Source organism: Oncorhynchus gorbuscha, linkage group LG03, assembly GCF_021184085.1.
Source record: "Oncorhynchus gorbuscha isolate QuinsamMale2020 ecotype Even-year linkage group LG03, OgorEven_v1.0, whole genome shotgun sequence".
Taxonomy (NCBI): Eukaryota; Metazoa; Chordata; class Actinopteri; order Salmoniformes; family Salmonidae; genus Oncorhynchus; species Oncorhynchus gorbuscha.
Window position 1 is genome coordinate 16,401,260 of NC_060175.1, and position 17,402 is coordinate 16,418,661.

At 41.2% G+C, this 17,402-nt stretch overlaps 2 protein-coding genes across 3 annotated transcripts in view; both read left to right on the top strand.

Annotated features, from left to right (window-relative positions):
* Positions 1–716: 716 nt before the first annotated feature.
* LOC124018683 lies at positions 717–6,091 on the top strand. Of its 2 annotated transcripts, none has more exons than XM_046334026.1 (3): positions 717–1,031; positions 4,350–4,703; positions 4,857–6,091. In XM_046334026.1, the coding sequence occupies exons 1-3, from the start codon at positions 894–896 to the stop codon at positions 4,974–4,976; spliced, it is 612 nt and encodes a 203-aa protein (XP_046189982.1). In that variant the 5' UTR covers positions 717–893; the 3' UTR covers positions 4,977–6,091. The 2 variants fall into 2 exon arrangements, with proteins under 2 accessions (XP_046189982.1, XP_046189989.1); XM_046334033.1 differs by having other exon boundaries at positions 4,350–4,694.
* A 147-nt stretch (positions 6,092–6,238) lies between these two features.
* Positions 6,239–17,402, top strand: part of LOC124026647 (serine incorporator 3-like) — a 29,435-nt gene continuing 18,271 nt past the window's right edge. Inside the window, exons 1-2 of the mRNA XM_046339489.1 lie at positions 6,239–6,510; positions 12,657–12,818. Coding sequence (XP_046195445.1) covers positions 6,472–6,510; positions 12,657–12,818 — 201 coding nt within the window. The 5' untranslated portion in view covers positions 6,239–6,471. The remainder of the gene's footprint in view (positions 6,511–12,656; positions 12,819–17,402) is intronic.

The window sequence follows — 17,402 nt, forward strand, 5'->3', positions numbered from 1 at the left end:
GTTAGTGAGCATTTCTCATTTGCCAAGATAATCCATCCACCTGACAGGTGTGACATATCAAGAAGCCGATTAAACAGCATGGTAATTACACAGGTGCACCTTGTGCTGGAGACAATAGAAGGCCACTCCAAAATGTTCAATTTTGTCACACAACACAATGCCACAGAAGTTTTGAGGGTTTGCAATTGGCATGCTGATTGCAGGAATGTCCACCAGAGTTGTTGCCAGATAATTTCTCTACCATAAGCTGCCTCCAACGTTGTTTTAGAGAATTTGGCAGTACTTCCAGCCGGCCTCATAACCGCAGACCAGACCAGTACCTCCACATCTGGCTTCTTCGCCTACGGGACAATCTGAGACCAGTCACCCAGAGTAAAACCCCAGTAACTTATATCATTCAGAGCCCCATGAAATTACACCATTCTACAGACCGTACTGAGTACTCCCCACCCCACTTTAACATCAGCACAAATACACATGTTTCTCTATAAAACAATAATGCACATTATTTGCATTGGGGCCATTTATTTGACCTAAACCCCACATTTAATGTAAACGTCACGAAAACATTAACAAATATAAATAACTGTTAATGATTTTTATACATCCTGAATAAATACAGGTTGAAGGCACTTTTCTACTATTACGTGGGAGACTTTTATTTTGAACAGTTCCGAAATTCCTTGACCCGGAAGTACCTCTTTAGTGTTGCTGATGATATGCTGTTGGGGGCAATAGCCTACGATCGAATGCGGGAACCAACAGACTGCATGCTTCAAGTATTGTTGCGCTTACAGTCGCATGCACTTGTAGCCAGCATATCAACTGGGAATAGGTTATTTGAAGTTGAAAAGTACAGTTGATTCCTGTCGTTGATAGTTCTTAGATACGAAATGGATGCCAATCCATCCTTCTCGCTGGCATGTCTTTACAGAAGCGATCCAATTTATTCCCTCTGTGCCTCAGATTTAATGACCGCCTCTCAAACTGTGAACAATAATTTCATAAAGGAACAGAAGCAACTTATGAAGGTAACGTTCTGCTTTTTATTGTGTTATTTTGTATTTTCAAATTTTCCTTCCGATTCACTTGTTTGAATATAACCCACATATTTAGACTTATGTTTAATCTTATAAACGTATAGCTTACAATTGTAGGCTATCTTTTACTGGGCTTGTATATTTTACAAGTAAAAAAATAAATAGCCTTTTCATGTTCCTGTAAGCATATATCCACTTTCACATTGACATTGAAAGTTAGAAGCATCACGTGACTTTTAATAATTCCACTTACTGCTCTGTTAACTTTGTAAATAATTGTCTAGACAGTGAGACGAGATGGTGATTTATTCATTTTCAGCTTAACCCTTTGCACTCGTGGGAATTAGCCAATATGGATAGGGCTAAATTGAAATGTTTCTTACAGAGGAAATATGAAAAGCTTTTGGATAACAATGTTATCAATTGAAAGGGAACAGTTAGGAGATTATGGGGAAATTATTAGACCAAAGGTGAGGACACAACAGTTCAAAACAGAATCCAAACATTACACTGTTGATTTTATATGTAGTTTACATTTACTTTACTTTTTGCTGCATTTGTTGATAGTGAAATCTGAAAATACTCTGGATACACTTAGTAGCATGATAAATATATTCCTGGAAAATGTGGGCCAGGCAAGAGTTTGAGTGAGAGGACTAACTCATGTCTCTGTGGCCACAAACCTCAGCAAAGTGTGCACAGTTCCTAAGTAATTTCAATGCATTTTTATGACTCAAATAAGAGTCTTCAACTGCAGTGCATTCGGAAAATATTCAGACCCCTTGACTTTTTCCACATTTTGTTACATTACAGTCCTTATGTAAATGTGATATTTCCCGTTTTTTTTATACATTTGCAAAATATAAATGTTTTTGCTTTGTCATTATGGGGTATGTGTAGATTTATAAAGCAAGAAATGTATTAAAATTAAAAATTGAAATATCACATTTACAAAAGTTTTCAGAGCCTTTATTCAGTACTTTGTTGAAGCACTGTTGACAGCGATTACTCCCTCGAGTCTTCTTGGGTTTGACGCTACAAGCTTGGCACACCTGTATTTGGGGACTTTCTCCCATTCTTCTCTGCAGATCCTCTCGGGCTCTGTCAGGTTGGATGGGACCGTTGCTGCACATCTATTGTCAGGTCTCTCCATGGCTGTTCGATCGGGTTCAAGTCCAGGCTCTGCCTGGGCCACACAAGAACATTCACAGACTTGTCCTGAAGCCACTCCTTTGTTGTCTTGGCTGTGTGCTTAGGGTTGTTGTCCAGTCTGAGGTCCTGAACGCACTGGAGCAGGTTTTCATCAAGGATCTCACTGTACTTTGCTCCGTTCATCTTTCCCTCGATCCTGACTTGTCTCCCAGTCCCTGCCGCTGAAAAACATCCCCAAAGCATGATTCTGCCACCACCACGCTTCACCGTAGGGATGGTGCCAGGTTTCCTCCAGACGTGACGCTTGGCATTCAGGCCAAAGAGTTCAATCTTAGTTTCCTTCATTCACTCATTTAGCTCTCCCAGCTGTGCTGTTGAGGAACTAGAGCAAGCACACTCTTCATTATTTTGTCTCGAACACAACCCTGCATCCCAGCAATCACACAATTACTGTTGTTGTTTACACAATCCAAAAACGTCCATTATAAATCTGATAGAGGAAAATATAGTTTAGATGATCAATTATTTATACTTTAATGATTAGAACCATTCATGCTAATACTATTATGTTATGATTTGAAAAGTATGGGTTCTTAATTGTACTGTTACTGAAAATGTAAGCAGAAATTAATTGTGTCTGTGTCTCCTGGGAAAGTTTTAAAGCAGAGATAAGATAGTACTTCAAACAGATAAGAATGTTTTGGTTGGATTCCATTAGCAGAGAGAAGTATATCCTTTAGGCAGGTTGGAATGTAGTTTATGAGGGGAGTGAAAATCAAATCAAATCAAATTGTATTTGTCACATACACATGGTTAGCAGATGTTAATGCGAGTGTAGCGAAATGCTTGTGCTTCTAGTTCCGACAATGCTCCAGGACCGAATACTACGCCATTGTAAGACTGGGAGGGGGGTGTAACTGATGACGTCATTTTATGTCTTCTTCAGATTTAAAATGTAATGTTCTTTGTATTTTGGGTGAGTACTCATCAAGAATAAATGCTGAACTTGTTTTTTAAGACTGGTCTCTTGCTAATTCATGCAAATGATAAACTTACAACTTATCATGAATTAGAAATGAGTGCGAATTTAATTGGTTTTGGCAATAAAACATAAGGGAATTTAAAATTCCTCAATATGGGTCAAGTGTGCATCAGTTGATAGGTTGTTCTATTGCCAACATGACTGTTCAGAACAAACCAGGGTATGACGCCATGTCATCTTGTAACTGTACATCAAACATAGTGATCATAAACGTTGACACTGCGTATGGCAAGAGTTTTATGATGTGGAAATGTGAAGTGCGTTTCATCTTTCAAAATACTGTACATAGTCCTCTTCAATAAGCATTTCCTTCACTCAGACAACACAAAAGTGGGCCAATGAGCTGGGGGCAACTTCTTGTTGCGAGAGGTGCTCAAGTTCATAACTGCTGCCAGTCAAAACCCATACAGCGCTGTGAAGCACAGAGCCAGAATTCTAATGTCATGTATAGCATGTTACTGTACAGCAATTGCTCTCCAATTCAGGCGTTTATCAGTGCCCAAATTGGCCATGTTCAACCCGTACACGGTTACGAGTGTAAAGGGCTATCAGAATGTTTCGTAAAAGTTCAAACATGGTTACATTTCATTTCAATTTTGGTCATATTCTAGGAACGTTCTCCAACTGGTTCGATATTGGGAATGTTCCCAAATAGTTCAGAGAACGTTAAGAAAACTTTTCATACAAAAAACACGAGAACTTTAACGTTCAGAGAGCATTCTAAGAATGTTATTTAAGAACATACATTCTGTTCTCAGCATCAACAAAACTCCCTCTATCCTATATTTTGTTAAGTTAATTCTGTGTGTTGGTCGCGCCCACTAATTGGCCACACCCGATCTTAATGAGTTCTTATTTCCTTTGATATGTGGTCTGTTTGAAAATACTAAAATGACCAGCTTTGTAAAAAAACATGGCACTCTAGCTCCATCCTGGTGGTGCAGTGGACTAATTCCATGGATAGAGAACAGACTGTTATAGGTTTGAATCTGAACTGACAAGATAAAGAACAAATATCTCATGCACTTGCTCAACAGATGAAATGACACTGCTACTTGTGTCCATTCCAACATGGCCATTTAGTGACTTCCTCCCTTGCTGTCTCTCTTTCTCAGACTCTGAAGAGGCTGGAGCAGCAGCAGCTGACCTGCATGCGTCAGCTGAACGAGGAGCAGAGGACCTTTGCCTTCGTCATGAACAAGAGGCTAAGCCAGAGGGGCGCTACGAGGCCTCAAACGCTCCCCTCCAGTTCAGTCTCCTCTTCCATCGTCCCTCTGTCCATTAGGGGGTCCCGGTCTGCCCCGGCTGCTCTCGCCACCCGCAATGGGGCCAACAGAGTTGGCAGTGCCAAGAGCGCCAACGGCAGAGTCAAGTTTGAGCAGTCTTCTTCCAGCCTCTCGCCGTGGGCAGTGAAATTACAGAAGAAGAGTATGGAGATGCAGGACAGAGAGGCAAGGGAGGTGAGCACTGTGAGTGGTCCTCTGTTCCTGACCATGAGCTGCATTACTCTGAGTGACCACTGTAATGGTTACCAAAAATTACCTTTCTTTCTGTAAAGATGGCCTTTTTGCTTGGATGAGAAATATCTGTTTTGTTAATGACTTTTTTCTCTCTTTTATTAGGTTTTGAAGGAGTATGGGGCCTCGGCTGGTCAAAGGTGTTGTTGTGAATGTGGTCACACCAGGGAGCTGTTGGACAGGAGACTGAGTTGTCCAGCCATATTACAGAGGCATCACTCTTGATTCTGCTACGGTATGGGGTGTTATGGACGTATGATACGGGATATTGCTACAGGGGGGTGCGAGAGTTTCTCTTGAACATCATCTACCTACTCGTACTGGATCGATATAGCTACATTATTTCTTGGAGGTTATGCCATGCCAATGGATATCTGGACAGCATTTTACGTCATGACCGATAACTGAGTAACACTGTACGTCATGACCGATAACTGAGTAACACTGTACGTCATGACCGATAACTGAGTAACACTGTACGTCATGACCGATAACTGAGTAACACTGTACGTCATGACCGATAACTGAGTAACACTGTACGTCATTACCGATAACTGAGTAACACTGTACGTCATGACCGATAACTGAGTAACACTGTACGTCATGACCGATAACTGAGTAACACTGTACGTCATGACCGATAACTGAGTAACACTGTACGTCATGACCGATAACTGAGTAACACTGTACGTCATGACCGATAACTGAGTAACACTGTACGTCATGACCGATAACTGAGTAACACTGTACGTCATGACCGATAACTGAGAAACACTGTACGTCATGACCGATTACTGAGTAACACTGTACGTCATGACCGATAACTGAGTAACACTGTACGTCATGACCGATAACTGAGTAACACTGTACATCATGACCGATAACTGAGAAACACTGTACGTCATGACAGCTTCATAATAAGTTACATGAACTATGTCAACATGTCATTACACCTTTAACTGTTTACAGTACATGAAAAATGACACTGCCTTGTCACTTGACAGTCAGTGACATAAGATGCCTTTACATCTTTTGACATTTGTTATGTCATGTTTATGACCATAATATGACACTGTTGTGATGTACAGTTCAAATAAAGTGTTACCAAGGTACATTCTGTGTTCACCTATATAACTTGTTTCCTGAAGATGACAACATGATATGTATATATTGTTTTTATTTTTATCATGGGAAGTTGAATGCCAAGTTTTATTTTTTATCAAAAATGTAAATTAGATCCGACTGTTACTCAAAGGAATATGTTCATAATGTTTTTTTTTTAAATTGATGACAGATTTTTGTGTGTGTAGTTTACTAAATAAACTATAGCTTATACTGTATGTTGAGGTTGGAATTCAAACATTTGATTTTAGACCAATGACAGCATTAAGAGATGAAACCGATTGGACCGTAGCAGCAACATTGTATAGATAGACTGTACTTATCTGAAAGTAGTGACATCATCCTGTGTGACGCAGTGGGAAACAACGTTCAACGGAAGGAAATCACAGAACATAGCGCACAGTTGAGGACTTAAGTCTAGCAATCGCTTGTACAGCACTACAACAAAATCATTTAGTTAAAATATTTAGTATTTTCAAAAGTTGGTACTCAAATTATATCTACACTGAGAGTCCAGGACAGAAAAGTAACGTGTACCGTTCCAGGAAGAAAACCACTAAAGAGGTTGAGTGCAATCTTGTGCCGAAATCAGAACATTATGGGAGCTGTCTTTGGGGCCTTTTCTGTCGCAAGCTGGGTAAGGTGCTTCTCGTATATCATCACGACCATATTTGTGAACAAGAACCAGGTTGACATGTATGAAAGAATGGCTGAGTATCCCAGGCAAGTGCAGCTGAGGTGAGCTCATACAAGGTTGTCAGGATCAGTGGTGGAAAAAGTACCCAATTATCATACTTGAATAAAAGTTTAAATACCCTAACAGAAAACATTGAACGTCCCCCAGTAAAACAGTAACGTTACTTGAGAAAAAGTAAAACATTTGGTTTTAAATATATTTTAGTATGAAAAGTAAAAGTATAAATAATTTCAAATTCTTTATTAAGCAAACCAGACGGCACACTCAGACATAATTCACAAACAAATTATTTTTGTTTAGTGAGTCCGCTAGATCAGAGGCAGTAGGATGACCGGTATGGGGTGCCAGAATTGAGCCTCGTGATGCCTCTCACCAAGTTACCTAACGTCTTCCTTGTGCTGTAAAATACTGCCATGAATTAACATGGACTGTCAATGGAGACAAGTATTTTTCTAATACCCTGACTACACCGAGGGCTTTGCAAAATAAATTTAGGAATCTATGTTATTCAATTATTGCACCCACACTGCTCGAGAGCGTCTGAAGAAATTGTGTGGAAGAACATACTTTTTGGGGACCAACCAGGTCAACCTGCACTAAGGTTAATTACCTTCTATATGTATTACAACAGGTGGTTAATTACCTTCTATATGTATTACAACAGGTGGTTAATTACCTTCTATATGTATTACAACAGGTGGTTAATTACCTTCTATATGTATTACAACAGATGGTTAATTACCTTCTATATGTATTACAACAGGTGGTTAATTACCTTCTATATGTATTACAACAGGTGGTTAATTACCTTCTATATGTATTACAACAGGTGGTTAATTACCTTCTATATGTATTACAACAGGTGGTTAATTACCTTCTATATGTATTACAACAGGTGGTTAATTACCTTCTATATGTATTACAACAGGTGGTTAATTACCTTCTATATGTATTACAACAGGTGGTTAATTACCTTCTATATGTAATTACAACAGGTGGTTAATTACCTTCTATATGTATTACAACAGGTGGTTAATTACCTTCTATATGTATTACAACAGGTGGTTAATTACCTTCTATATGTATTACAACAGGTGGTTAATTACCTTCTATATGTATTACAACAGGTGGTTAATTACCTTCTATATGTATTACAACAGGTGGTTAATTACCTTCTATATGTAATTACAACAGGTGGTTAATTACCTTCTATATGTAATTACAACAGGTGGTTAATTACCTTCTATATGTATTACAACAGGTGGTTAATTACCTTCTATATGTATTACAACAGGTGGTTAATTACCTTCTATATGTATTACAACAGGTGGTTAATTACCTTCTACATGTATTACAACAGGTGGTTAATTACCTTCTATATGTATTACAACAGGTGGTTAATTACCTTCTATATGTAATTACAACAGGTGGTTAATTACCTTCTATATGTATTACAACAGGTGGTTAATTACCTTCTATATGTATTACAACAGGTGGTTAATTACCTTCTATATGTATTACAACAGGTGGTTAATTACCTTCTATATGTATTACAACAGGTGGTTAATTACCTTCTATATGTATTACAACAGGTGGTTAATTACCTTCTATATGTATTACAACAGGTGGTTAATTACCTTCTATATGTATTACAACAGGTGGTTAATTACCTTCTATATGTATTACAACAGGTGGTTAATTACCTTCTATATGTATTACAACAGGTGGTTAATTACCTTCTATATGTATTACAACAGGTGGTTAATTACCTTCTATATGTATTACAACAGGTGGTTAATTACCTTCTATATGTATTACAACAGGTTTAATTACAACACAACAGGTGGTTAATTACCTTCTATATGTATTACAACAGGTGGTTAATTACCTTCTATATGTATTACAACAGGTGGTTAATTACCTTCTATATGTATTACAACAGGTGGTTAATTACCTTCTATATGTATTACAACAGGTGGTTAATTACCTTCTATATGTATTACAACAGGTGGTTAATTACCTTCTATATGTATTACAACAGGTGGTTAATTACCTTCTATATGTATTACAACAGGTGGTTAATTACCTTCTATATGTATTACAACAGGTGGTTAATTACCTTCTATATGTATTACAACAGGTGGTTAATTACCTTCTATATGTATTACAACAGGTGGTTAATTACCTTCTATATGTATTACAACAGGTGGTTAATTACCTTCTATATGTACAACAGGTGGTTAATTACCTTCTATATGTATTACAACAGGTGGTTAATTACCTTCTACATGTATTACAACAGGTGGTTAATTACCTTCTATATGTATTACAACAGGTGGTTAATTACCTTCTATATGTATTACAACAGGTGGTTAATTACCTTCTATATGTATTACAACAGGTGGTTAATTACCTTCTATATGTATTACAACAGGTGGTTAATTACCTTCTATATGTATTACAACAGGTGGTTAATTACCTTCTATATGTATTACAACAGGTGGTTAATTACCTTCTATATGTATTACAACAGGTGGTTAATTACCTTCTATATGTATTACAACAGGTGGTTAATTACCTTCTATATGTATTACAACAGGTGGTTAATTACCTTCTATATGTATTACAACAGGTGGTTAATTACCTTCTATATGTATTACAACAGGTGGTTAATTACCTTCTATATGTATTACAACAGGTGGTTAATTACCTTCTATATGTATTACAACAGGTGGTTAATTACCTTCTATATGTATTACAACAGGTGGTTAATTACCTTCTATATGTATTACAACAGGTGGTTAATTACCTTCTATATGTATTACAACAGGTGGTTAATTACCTTCTATATGTATTACAACAGGTGGTTAATTACCTTCTATATGTATTACAACAGGTGGTTAATTACCTTCTATATGTATTACAACAGGTGGTTAATTACCTTCTATATGTATTACAACAGGTGGTTAATTACCTTAGCGCAGGTTGACCTGGTTGGTCCCCAAAGAGTATGTTCTTCCACGCAATTTCTTCAGAGGCTTATCACATCACTTAGAATCTGTTTCTCCTACTAGAAGTTACTAGTTACTTCACCTACTAGTGAAGAGAACGGTTAGAGACAAAAAAAAAAACTTATAACACCACTGTTGCTATTTGTGGCGGCAGGGTAGCCTAGTGGTTAGAGCGGTGGACTAGCAACCAAGTTCAAACCCCCGAGCTGACAATCTGTCGTTCTCCCCCTGAACAGGCAGTTAACCCACTGTTCCTAGGCCATCATTGACAATAAGAATTTGTTCTTAACTGACTTGCCTGGTAAAATAAAATATATAAAAAATTCATCCACTTCGGTTAGGAGTGGAGTGTGGAGGGTATTTGTTTCAGTATGTCTCGATCAGAAGTCAAGAGAACAGTTAATTTCCACTACATGCATATGCTAATTTATTTGATTCATACACTGGCTTATCTGGCTGGCATCTTTTTACTTTTAACAGGCCTTCCCTTATCTACACTGAAATAATATTATTTCAGTAGTCCTATATTATGATTTTAAAAAATCATAGCTCATAAGTGGTATAATATATATCTTTGTGCTATATATCTATTGTATGTTCTAGGATACAACAATGAATCATTTTGAACTAACAAATACCACCAAGGGATACTTTACAATTTACAATAATGAACACCTTGTGAAACAGCTGTGAAAACCAATCTGTCAATATTTTAGATTTAAATATATAAACATTCATGTATTTTTTTGGTACATGTGTGAAATTTACTTTCACTGATTTTTTGTACACTCACATGGCAATCAAGCTGAACTACTGAATTCTGGTGTGTGGAATATAGAGGAGGTGGTTGCTGTGTGGATGGGAGGTTCTGCCTGTCACCTGTTCTCAACAGGCAGCTAGTCTCAGAAAGGGAGACTGCAAAGTCCAGGCGCTGCTGCTCTCTTTGTTCTGAGTGTTTGCTAGTGTTTTTAGTTCATCTGTGTATCTCACATGATATGCCCAGTATGATAGTTTTCTTGCTCTTTCTTAGCAGATAATGACAACATGACAATAACAGTAGCTGATGTAATGGAAAGTTGTAGGGTGGTTGATAATGGAGGACATCAGGTGGATCCATGTCTTGGTGTTGGGCAGAACCCATAGGTCCTGGAGAACAGGAGCAGATTAAAGGGAACATGGTAGGAGACAGCTGATAAACCTTTGTGTTTGCTTGTTTACATCTATGTAAAAATACAGTTATTAAATGATTTAATTGGAATGTTTGATTAGACATTATTAATTAATAATGTTAATGGCAGACAGAAAATAAAGGATACCTGTCTGTCATTTTTTATGTCAGCGGGGTTGATGAGGGAGGTAAGGGGGGATGGGCCATGGAAAAGATAGAGAGATGAGTTGTGAGAGAAACTCCAGAGTGGTGTCATGACCACTGGAGTCATACACCTTAACAGTACCTACCTGGAAGCAGTGGTTACTGAACAAGTCCCAGTCGTTAGCCTTGAGATGGACTATTTGGAGAAACCCCTGGGCCCGTATTGGTACTGCTGACAGCATGGCGCTGCAGCCCACCACGGTGAGGCAAATGCAAATAGTTATCTTCAGAGATGTTTATATTCACCTTAACGGATGGCAGTGAAAGAGCAGCAAGGTTTCCCAGGTCTCGCCTTCCTTTTGTCCTTCTTCCAAGCCTAGTCATTCACCCGGATGTCAAAGCATTTGGTCCCCTTGATCCTCCTCTGGTGGCTCTCCTTCTGTTTCTCTCCCATGTTCAGTCTCACCTTGATAATATAAATACATGCAATTATATTTTTATTGTTACAAATGGAGGTCGACCGATTAATCGGAATGGACGATTAATTAGGGCAGATTTCAGCTTTTCATAACAATCGGAAATCTGTATTTTTGGACACCGATTTGGCCAAATTTTTAAAATTGTATTATTATTTTTACACCTTTATTTAACTAGGCAAGTCAGTTAAGAACACATTCTTATTGCAGTAAGAAGCCAAGGTAAGTTGCTAACTAGCATTAAACTTATCTTATAAAAAACAATCAATCAATCATAATCACTAGTTAACTACACATGGTTGATGATATTACTAGTTTATCCAGCGTGTCCTGCGTTGCATATAATCGATGCGGTGCGAAAAAGGACTGTCGTTGCTCCAACGTGTACCTAACCATAAACATCAATGCCTTTCTTAAAATCAATACACAAGTATACATTTTTAAACCTGCATATTTAGTTAATATTGCCTGTGTAACAGAATAACTTTTACGTCCGTCCCCGGGCGCAAACCAGGGACCTTCTGCACACTTCAACAACAGTCACCCTCGAAGCATCGTTACCCATCGCTCCACAAAAGCCGCGGCCCTTGCAGAGCAAGGGGAACTACTACTTCAAGGTCTCAGAGCAAGTGACGTAACCGATTGAAACGCTATTTAGCGCGCACCGCTAACTAAGCTAGCCGTTTCACATCCGTTACACCTGCTAACATTAATTTCTTTTAACTAGGGAAATTGTGTCACTTCTCTTGCAAAACAGTGTTTTTTTGTCATGTAGCCCAGGGCCTCGAGCAAAATATCATATTGTAACAACAAGAGGTCAAAAGAGCGTTGGTCCTCTTTTGGGCACAGCTCAGTGATAAGTTATACAGTCGTTCTTTGTCTCAGGCCCAGGTAATAAGTGTTGGCCAAGGCCAATATGCTATACTACCCATAAAACCCACACCACAACAACTACAACAACTACACAACCAACACCGCCAATTAAAAAATAATATATATTAGCATTTGAGGGAGTTGACAAGTTTGTCCTCAGATTTTAGACCTCTCAGAGAAGATGAAGCACATTTCTCAGACTAGCACCCAGGGCAATTTGAAATAAATCTCAAAAGGGAATTTTTTTGATTGGGTTGTTTTGATTGCGTTTGAATTCGGTTCCTGTCTACTACCACATTGCTGCAAGTGCCAATACTAAGGTTAATCAGTCTGCATCGACTGGCTTGTCCCTAGCTGACCTAATATGTTTCAGGAACGTTTGGCAATGGTTTATCCCTATCTCTTTCCCTCTAGGTGCCGTGTCTGTGTAGCAGTGCGACATGCTTGCTGTGCAGGTGCTGTCCCCAGAGCAAGAACTCCACGGTGACACGTGTCATCTACGCCTTCATCCTGTTGCTAGGGACCATTATAGCCTGCATCATGCTGTCACCGGGAGTGGACGAGCAGCTAAAAAAGGTACGAGGCGTGCCAATCAATGCGTTTTTTCAATATACATACTACCGTACTTCTGTCATCGAAAAAAACTTGGTTTCATGCATGTTAACATCAGAAGCCTCCTCCCTAAGTTTGTTTTACTCACTGCTTTAGCACACTCTGCCAACCCGGATGTCCTAGCCGTGTTTGAATCCTGGCTTAGGAAGGCCACCAAAAATTATGAGATTTCTATACCCAACAACATTTTCCGTCAAGATAGAAATGCCAAAGGGGGAAGAGTTAGCTTGATGCCCTGATCCACCTCAACGCAGACAACACCATTCTGTATACATTTGGCCCTTCTTTGGACACTGTGTTAACTAACCTCCAAACGAGCTTCAATGCCATACAATACTCCTTTCATGGCCTCCAACTGCTCATAAACGCTAGTAAAACCAAATGCATGCTTTTCAACCGTTCGCTGCCCGCACCCGCCCGCCCGACCAGCATCATAACTCTGGACGTTTCTGACCTAGAATATGTGGATAACTACAAAAACCTAGGTTTTTGGCTAGACTGTAAACTCTCCTTCCAGACTCATATCAAACATCTCCAATCCAAAATCAAATCTATAATTGGCTTTCTATTTCGCAACAAATCCTCCTTCACTCACGCCGCCAAACTTTCCCTAGTAAAACTGACTATCCCACCGATCCTCAACTTCGGCGATGTCATCTACAAAATAGTTTCAATTCTCTACTCAGCAAACTGGATGCAGTCTATCACAGTGCCATCCGTTTTGTCACCAATGCCATTTGTACCACCCACCACTTCGACCTGTATGCTCTAGTCGGTTGGCCCTCGCTACATATTCGTCGCCAGACCCACTGTCTCCAGGTCATCTATAAGTCTATGCTAGGTAAAGCTCCGCCTTACCTCAGCTCAGTGGTCACGATAACAACACCCACCCGTAGCACACGTTCCAGCAGGTATATCTCACTGATCATCCCCAAAGCTAGCACCTACTTTGGCCGCCTTTCCTTCCACTTCTCTGCTGCAAGTGACTGGAACAAATTGCAAAAATCGCTGAAGTTGGAGACTTACATGTCCCTCACTAACTTTAAACATCAGCTATCTGAGCAGCTAACCGGTCGCTGCAGCTGTACATAGTCCATCTGTAAATAGCCCACCCAATCTACCCTACCTCATCCCCATATTGTTTTTATTGACCTTTCTGCTCTTTTGCACACCAGTATCACTACTTGCACATCATCATCTGCTCATCAATCATTCCAGTGTTAATCTGCTAAATTATAATTACTTCGCTACTATGGCCTATTTATTGCCTTACCTCCTCACGCCATTTGCACACACTATATATACTTTCTTTTTTTCTATTGTGTTATTGACTGTACGCTTATTTACTCCATGTGTAACTCTGTGTTGTTTCTGTCTCACTGCTTTGCTTTATCTTGGCCAGGTCGCATGAATGAGGTTGTATAAAGGTCGCATAAATGAGAACTTGTTCTCAACTAGCTTACCTGGTTAAATAAAGGTGAAATAAATCAAAATGTCATGCAGGTGAATGAGGACCCAAAAGCGACTTGGCGAAAACAGAGTCTTTAATCCAGTAAAGTAATTCTACAAACATAAGACATAATTCCACTCGTAATGACGAGAACAGACTGGAGACTCGATCAAGAACTGCAGGTTGCCTCGGGAAGGCACTTGAACCTAGCAGACTCAGACACCTGCTCTCCACGCAGCATCTGAGGGAAACACGACACGACAGGGCGATACACAGACACAGCACAGTGAACAATAGACAAGGATCCGACAGGACAGGAACGGAAAACAAGGGAAGAAATAGGGACTCTAATCAGGGGAAAAGATAAGGAACAGGTGTGGGAAGACTAAATGATTGATTAGGGGAATAGGAACAGCTGGGAGCAGGAACGGAACGATAGAGAGAAGAGAGAGAGAAGGGAGAGAGAAAAAGGGGAACGAACCTAAAAAGACCAGCAGGGGGAAAAGCAAAATGACAAGACAATCTAAGACAAAACATGACAGTACCCCCCCACTCACCGAGCGCCTCCTGGCGCACTCGAGGAGGAATCCTGGCGGCAACGGAGGAAATCATCAATGAGTGAACGGTCCAGCACGTCCCGAGACGGAACCCAACTCCTCTCCTCAGGACCGTAACCCTCCCAATCCACTAAGTATTGGTGACCCCGTCCCCGAGAACGCATGTCCATGATCCTACGTACCTTGTAAATAGGTGCGCTCTCGACAAGGACGGGAGGGGGGGAGGGAAGACGAATGGGGGTGCGAAGAAAGGGCTTGACACAGGAGACATGGAAGACAGGATGGACGCGACGAAGATGTCGCGGAAGAAGCAGTCGCACAGCGACAGGATTGACGACCTGGGAGACACGGAACGGACCAATGAACCGCGGAGTCAACTTACGAGAAGCTGTCGTAAGAGGAAGGTTGCGAGTGGAAAGCCACACTCTCTGGCCGCAACAATACCTAGGACTCTTAATCCTGCGTTTATTGGCGGCTCTCACAGTCTGTGCCCTGTAACGGCAAAGTGCAGACCTCACCCTCCTCCAGGTGCGCTCACAACGTTGGACAAACGCTTGAGCAGAGGGAACGCTGGACTCGGCAAGCTGGGAAGAGAACAGAGGAGGCTGGTAACCCAGACTACTCTGAAATGGAGATAACCCGGTAGCAGACGAAGGAAGCGAGTTGTGAGCGTATTCTGCCCAGGGGGCTGTTCTGCCCAAGACGCAGGGTTTCTGAAAGAAAGGCTGCGTAGTATGCGACCAATCGTCTGATTGGCCCTCTCTGCTTGACCCGGACCGTTAGACTGGGGATGAAACCCGGAAGAGAGACTGACGGACGCACCAATCAAACGACAGAACTCCCTCCAAAACTGTGACGTGAATTGCGGGCCTCTGTCTGAAACGGCGTCTAACGGGAGGCCATGAATTCTGAACACATTCTCGATGATGATTTGTGCCGTCTCCTTAGCGGAAGGAAGTTTAGCGAGGGGAATGAAATGTGCCGCCTTAGAGAACCTATCGACAACCGTAAGAATCACAGTCTTCCCCGCAGACAAAGGCAGACCGGTAATGAAGTCTAGGGCGATGTGAGACCATGGTCGAGAAGGAATGGGGAGCGGTCTGAGACGACCGGCAGGAGGAGAGTTACCCGACTTAGTCTGCGCGCAGTCCGAACAAGCAGCCACGAAACGGCGCGTGTCACGCTCCTGAGTCGGCCACCAAAAGCGCTGGCGAATAGACGCAAGAGTGCCTCGAACACCGGGATGACCAGCTAACTTGGCAGAGTGAGCCCACTGAAGAACAGCCAGACGAGTGGAAACAGGAACGAAAAGGAGGTTACTAGGACAAGCGCGCGGCGACGCAGTGTGCGTGAGTGCTTGCTTAACCTGTCTTTCAATTCCCCATACTGTCAACCCGACAACACGCCCATAAGGAAGAATCCCCTCGGGATCAGTAGAAGCCACAGAAGAACTAAACAGACGGGATAAGGCATCAGGCTTGGTGTTTTTGCTACCCGGACGGTAAGAAATCACAAACTCGAAACGAGCGAAAAACAACGCCCAACGAGCTTGACGGGCATTAAGTCGTTTGGCAGAACGGATGTACTCAAGGTTCTTATGGTCTGTCCAAACGACAAAGGAACGGTCGCCCCCTCCAACCACTGTCGCCATTCGCCTAGGGCTAAGCGGATGGCGAGCAGTTCGCGGTTACCCACATCATAGTTGCGTTCAGATGGCGACAGGCGATGAGAAAAATAAGCGCAAGGATGAACCTTATCGTCAGACTGGAAGCGCTGGGATAGAATGGCTCCCACGCCTACCTCTGAAGCGTCAACCTCGACAATGAATTGTCTAGTGACGTCAGGAGTAACGAGGATAGGAGCGGACGTAAAACGTTCTTTTAGAAGATCAAAAGCTCCTGGGCGGAACCGGACCACTTAAAACACGTCTTGACAGAAGTAAGAGCTGTGAGAGGGGCAGCAACTTGACCGAAATTACGAATGAAACGCCGATAGAAATTAGCGAAACCTAAAAAGCGCTGCAACTCGACACGTGACCTTGGAACGGGCCAATCACTGACAGCTTGGACCTTAGCGGAATCCATCTGAATGCCTTCAGCGGAAATAACGGAACCGAGAAAAGTAACGGAGGAGACATGAAAAGAGCACTTCTCAGCCTTCACGTAGAGACAATTCTCTAAAAGGCGCTGTGAACATGAACACGGTGAAAAAATCAGGATACGTGATAGACTGTTCAACATGAATCTCGAGTGACGGTGAAAAAATCAGGATATCGTCAAGATAGACAAAAACAAAGATGTTCAGCATGTCTCTCAGAACATCATTAACTAATGCCTGAAAAACAGCTGGCGCATTGGCGAGACCAAACGGCAGAACCCGGTACTCAAAATGCCCTAACGGAGTGTTAAACGCCGTTTTCCACTCGTCCCCCTCTCTGATGCGCACGAGATGGTAAGCGTTACGAAGGTCCAACTTAGTAAAGCACCTGGCTCCCTGCAGAATCTCGAAGGCTGATGACATAAGGGGAAGCGGATAACGATT

What these genes read in the sequence shown, in the direction of transcription:
- LOC124018683 (XM_046334026.1), top strand. Translation starts at nt 894, where the DNA reads ATGGATGCCAATCCATCCTTCTCGCTGGCATGTCTTTACAGAAGCGAT. An exon ending in AACAGAAGCAACTTATGAAG is followed by an intron (nt 1,032 to 4,349) that starts GTAACGTTCTGC and finishes TCTCTTTCTCAG; the next exon opens with ACTCTGAAGAGGCTGGAGCA. An exon ending in AGGCAAGGGAGGTGAGCACT is followed by an intron (nt 4,704 to 4,856) that starts GTGAGTGGTCCT and finishes CTCTTTTATTAG; the next exon opens with GTTTTGAAGGAGTATGGGGC.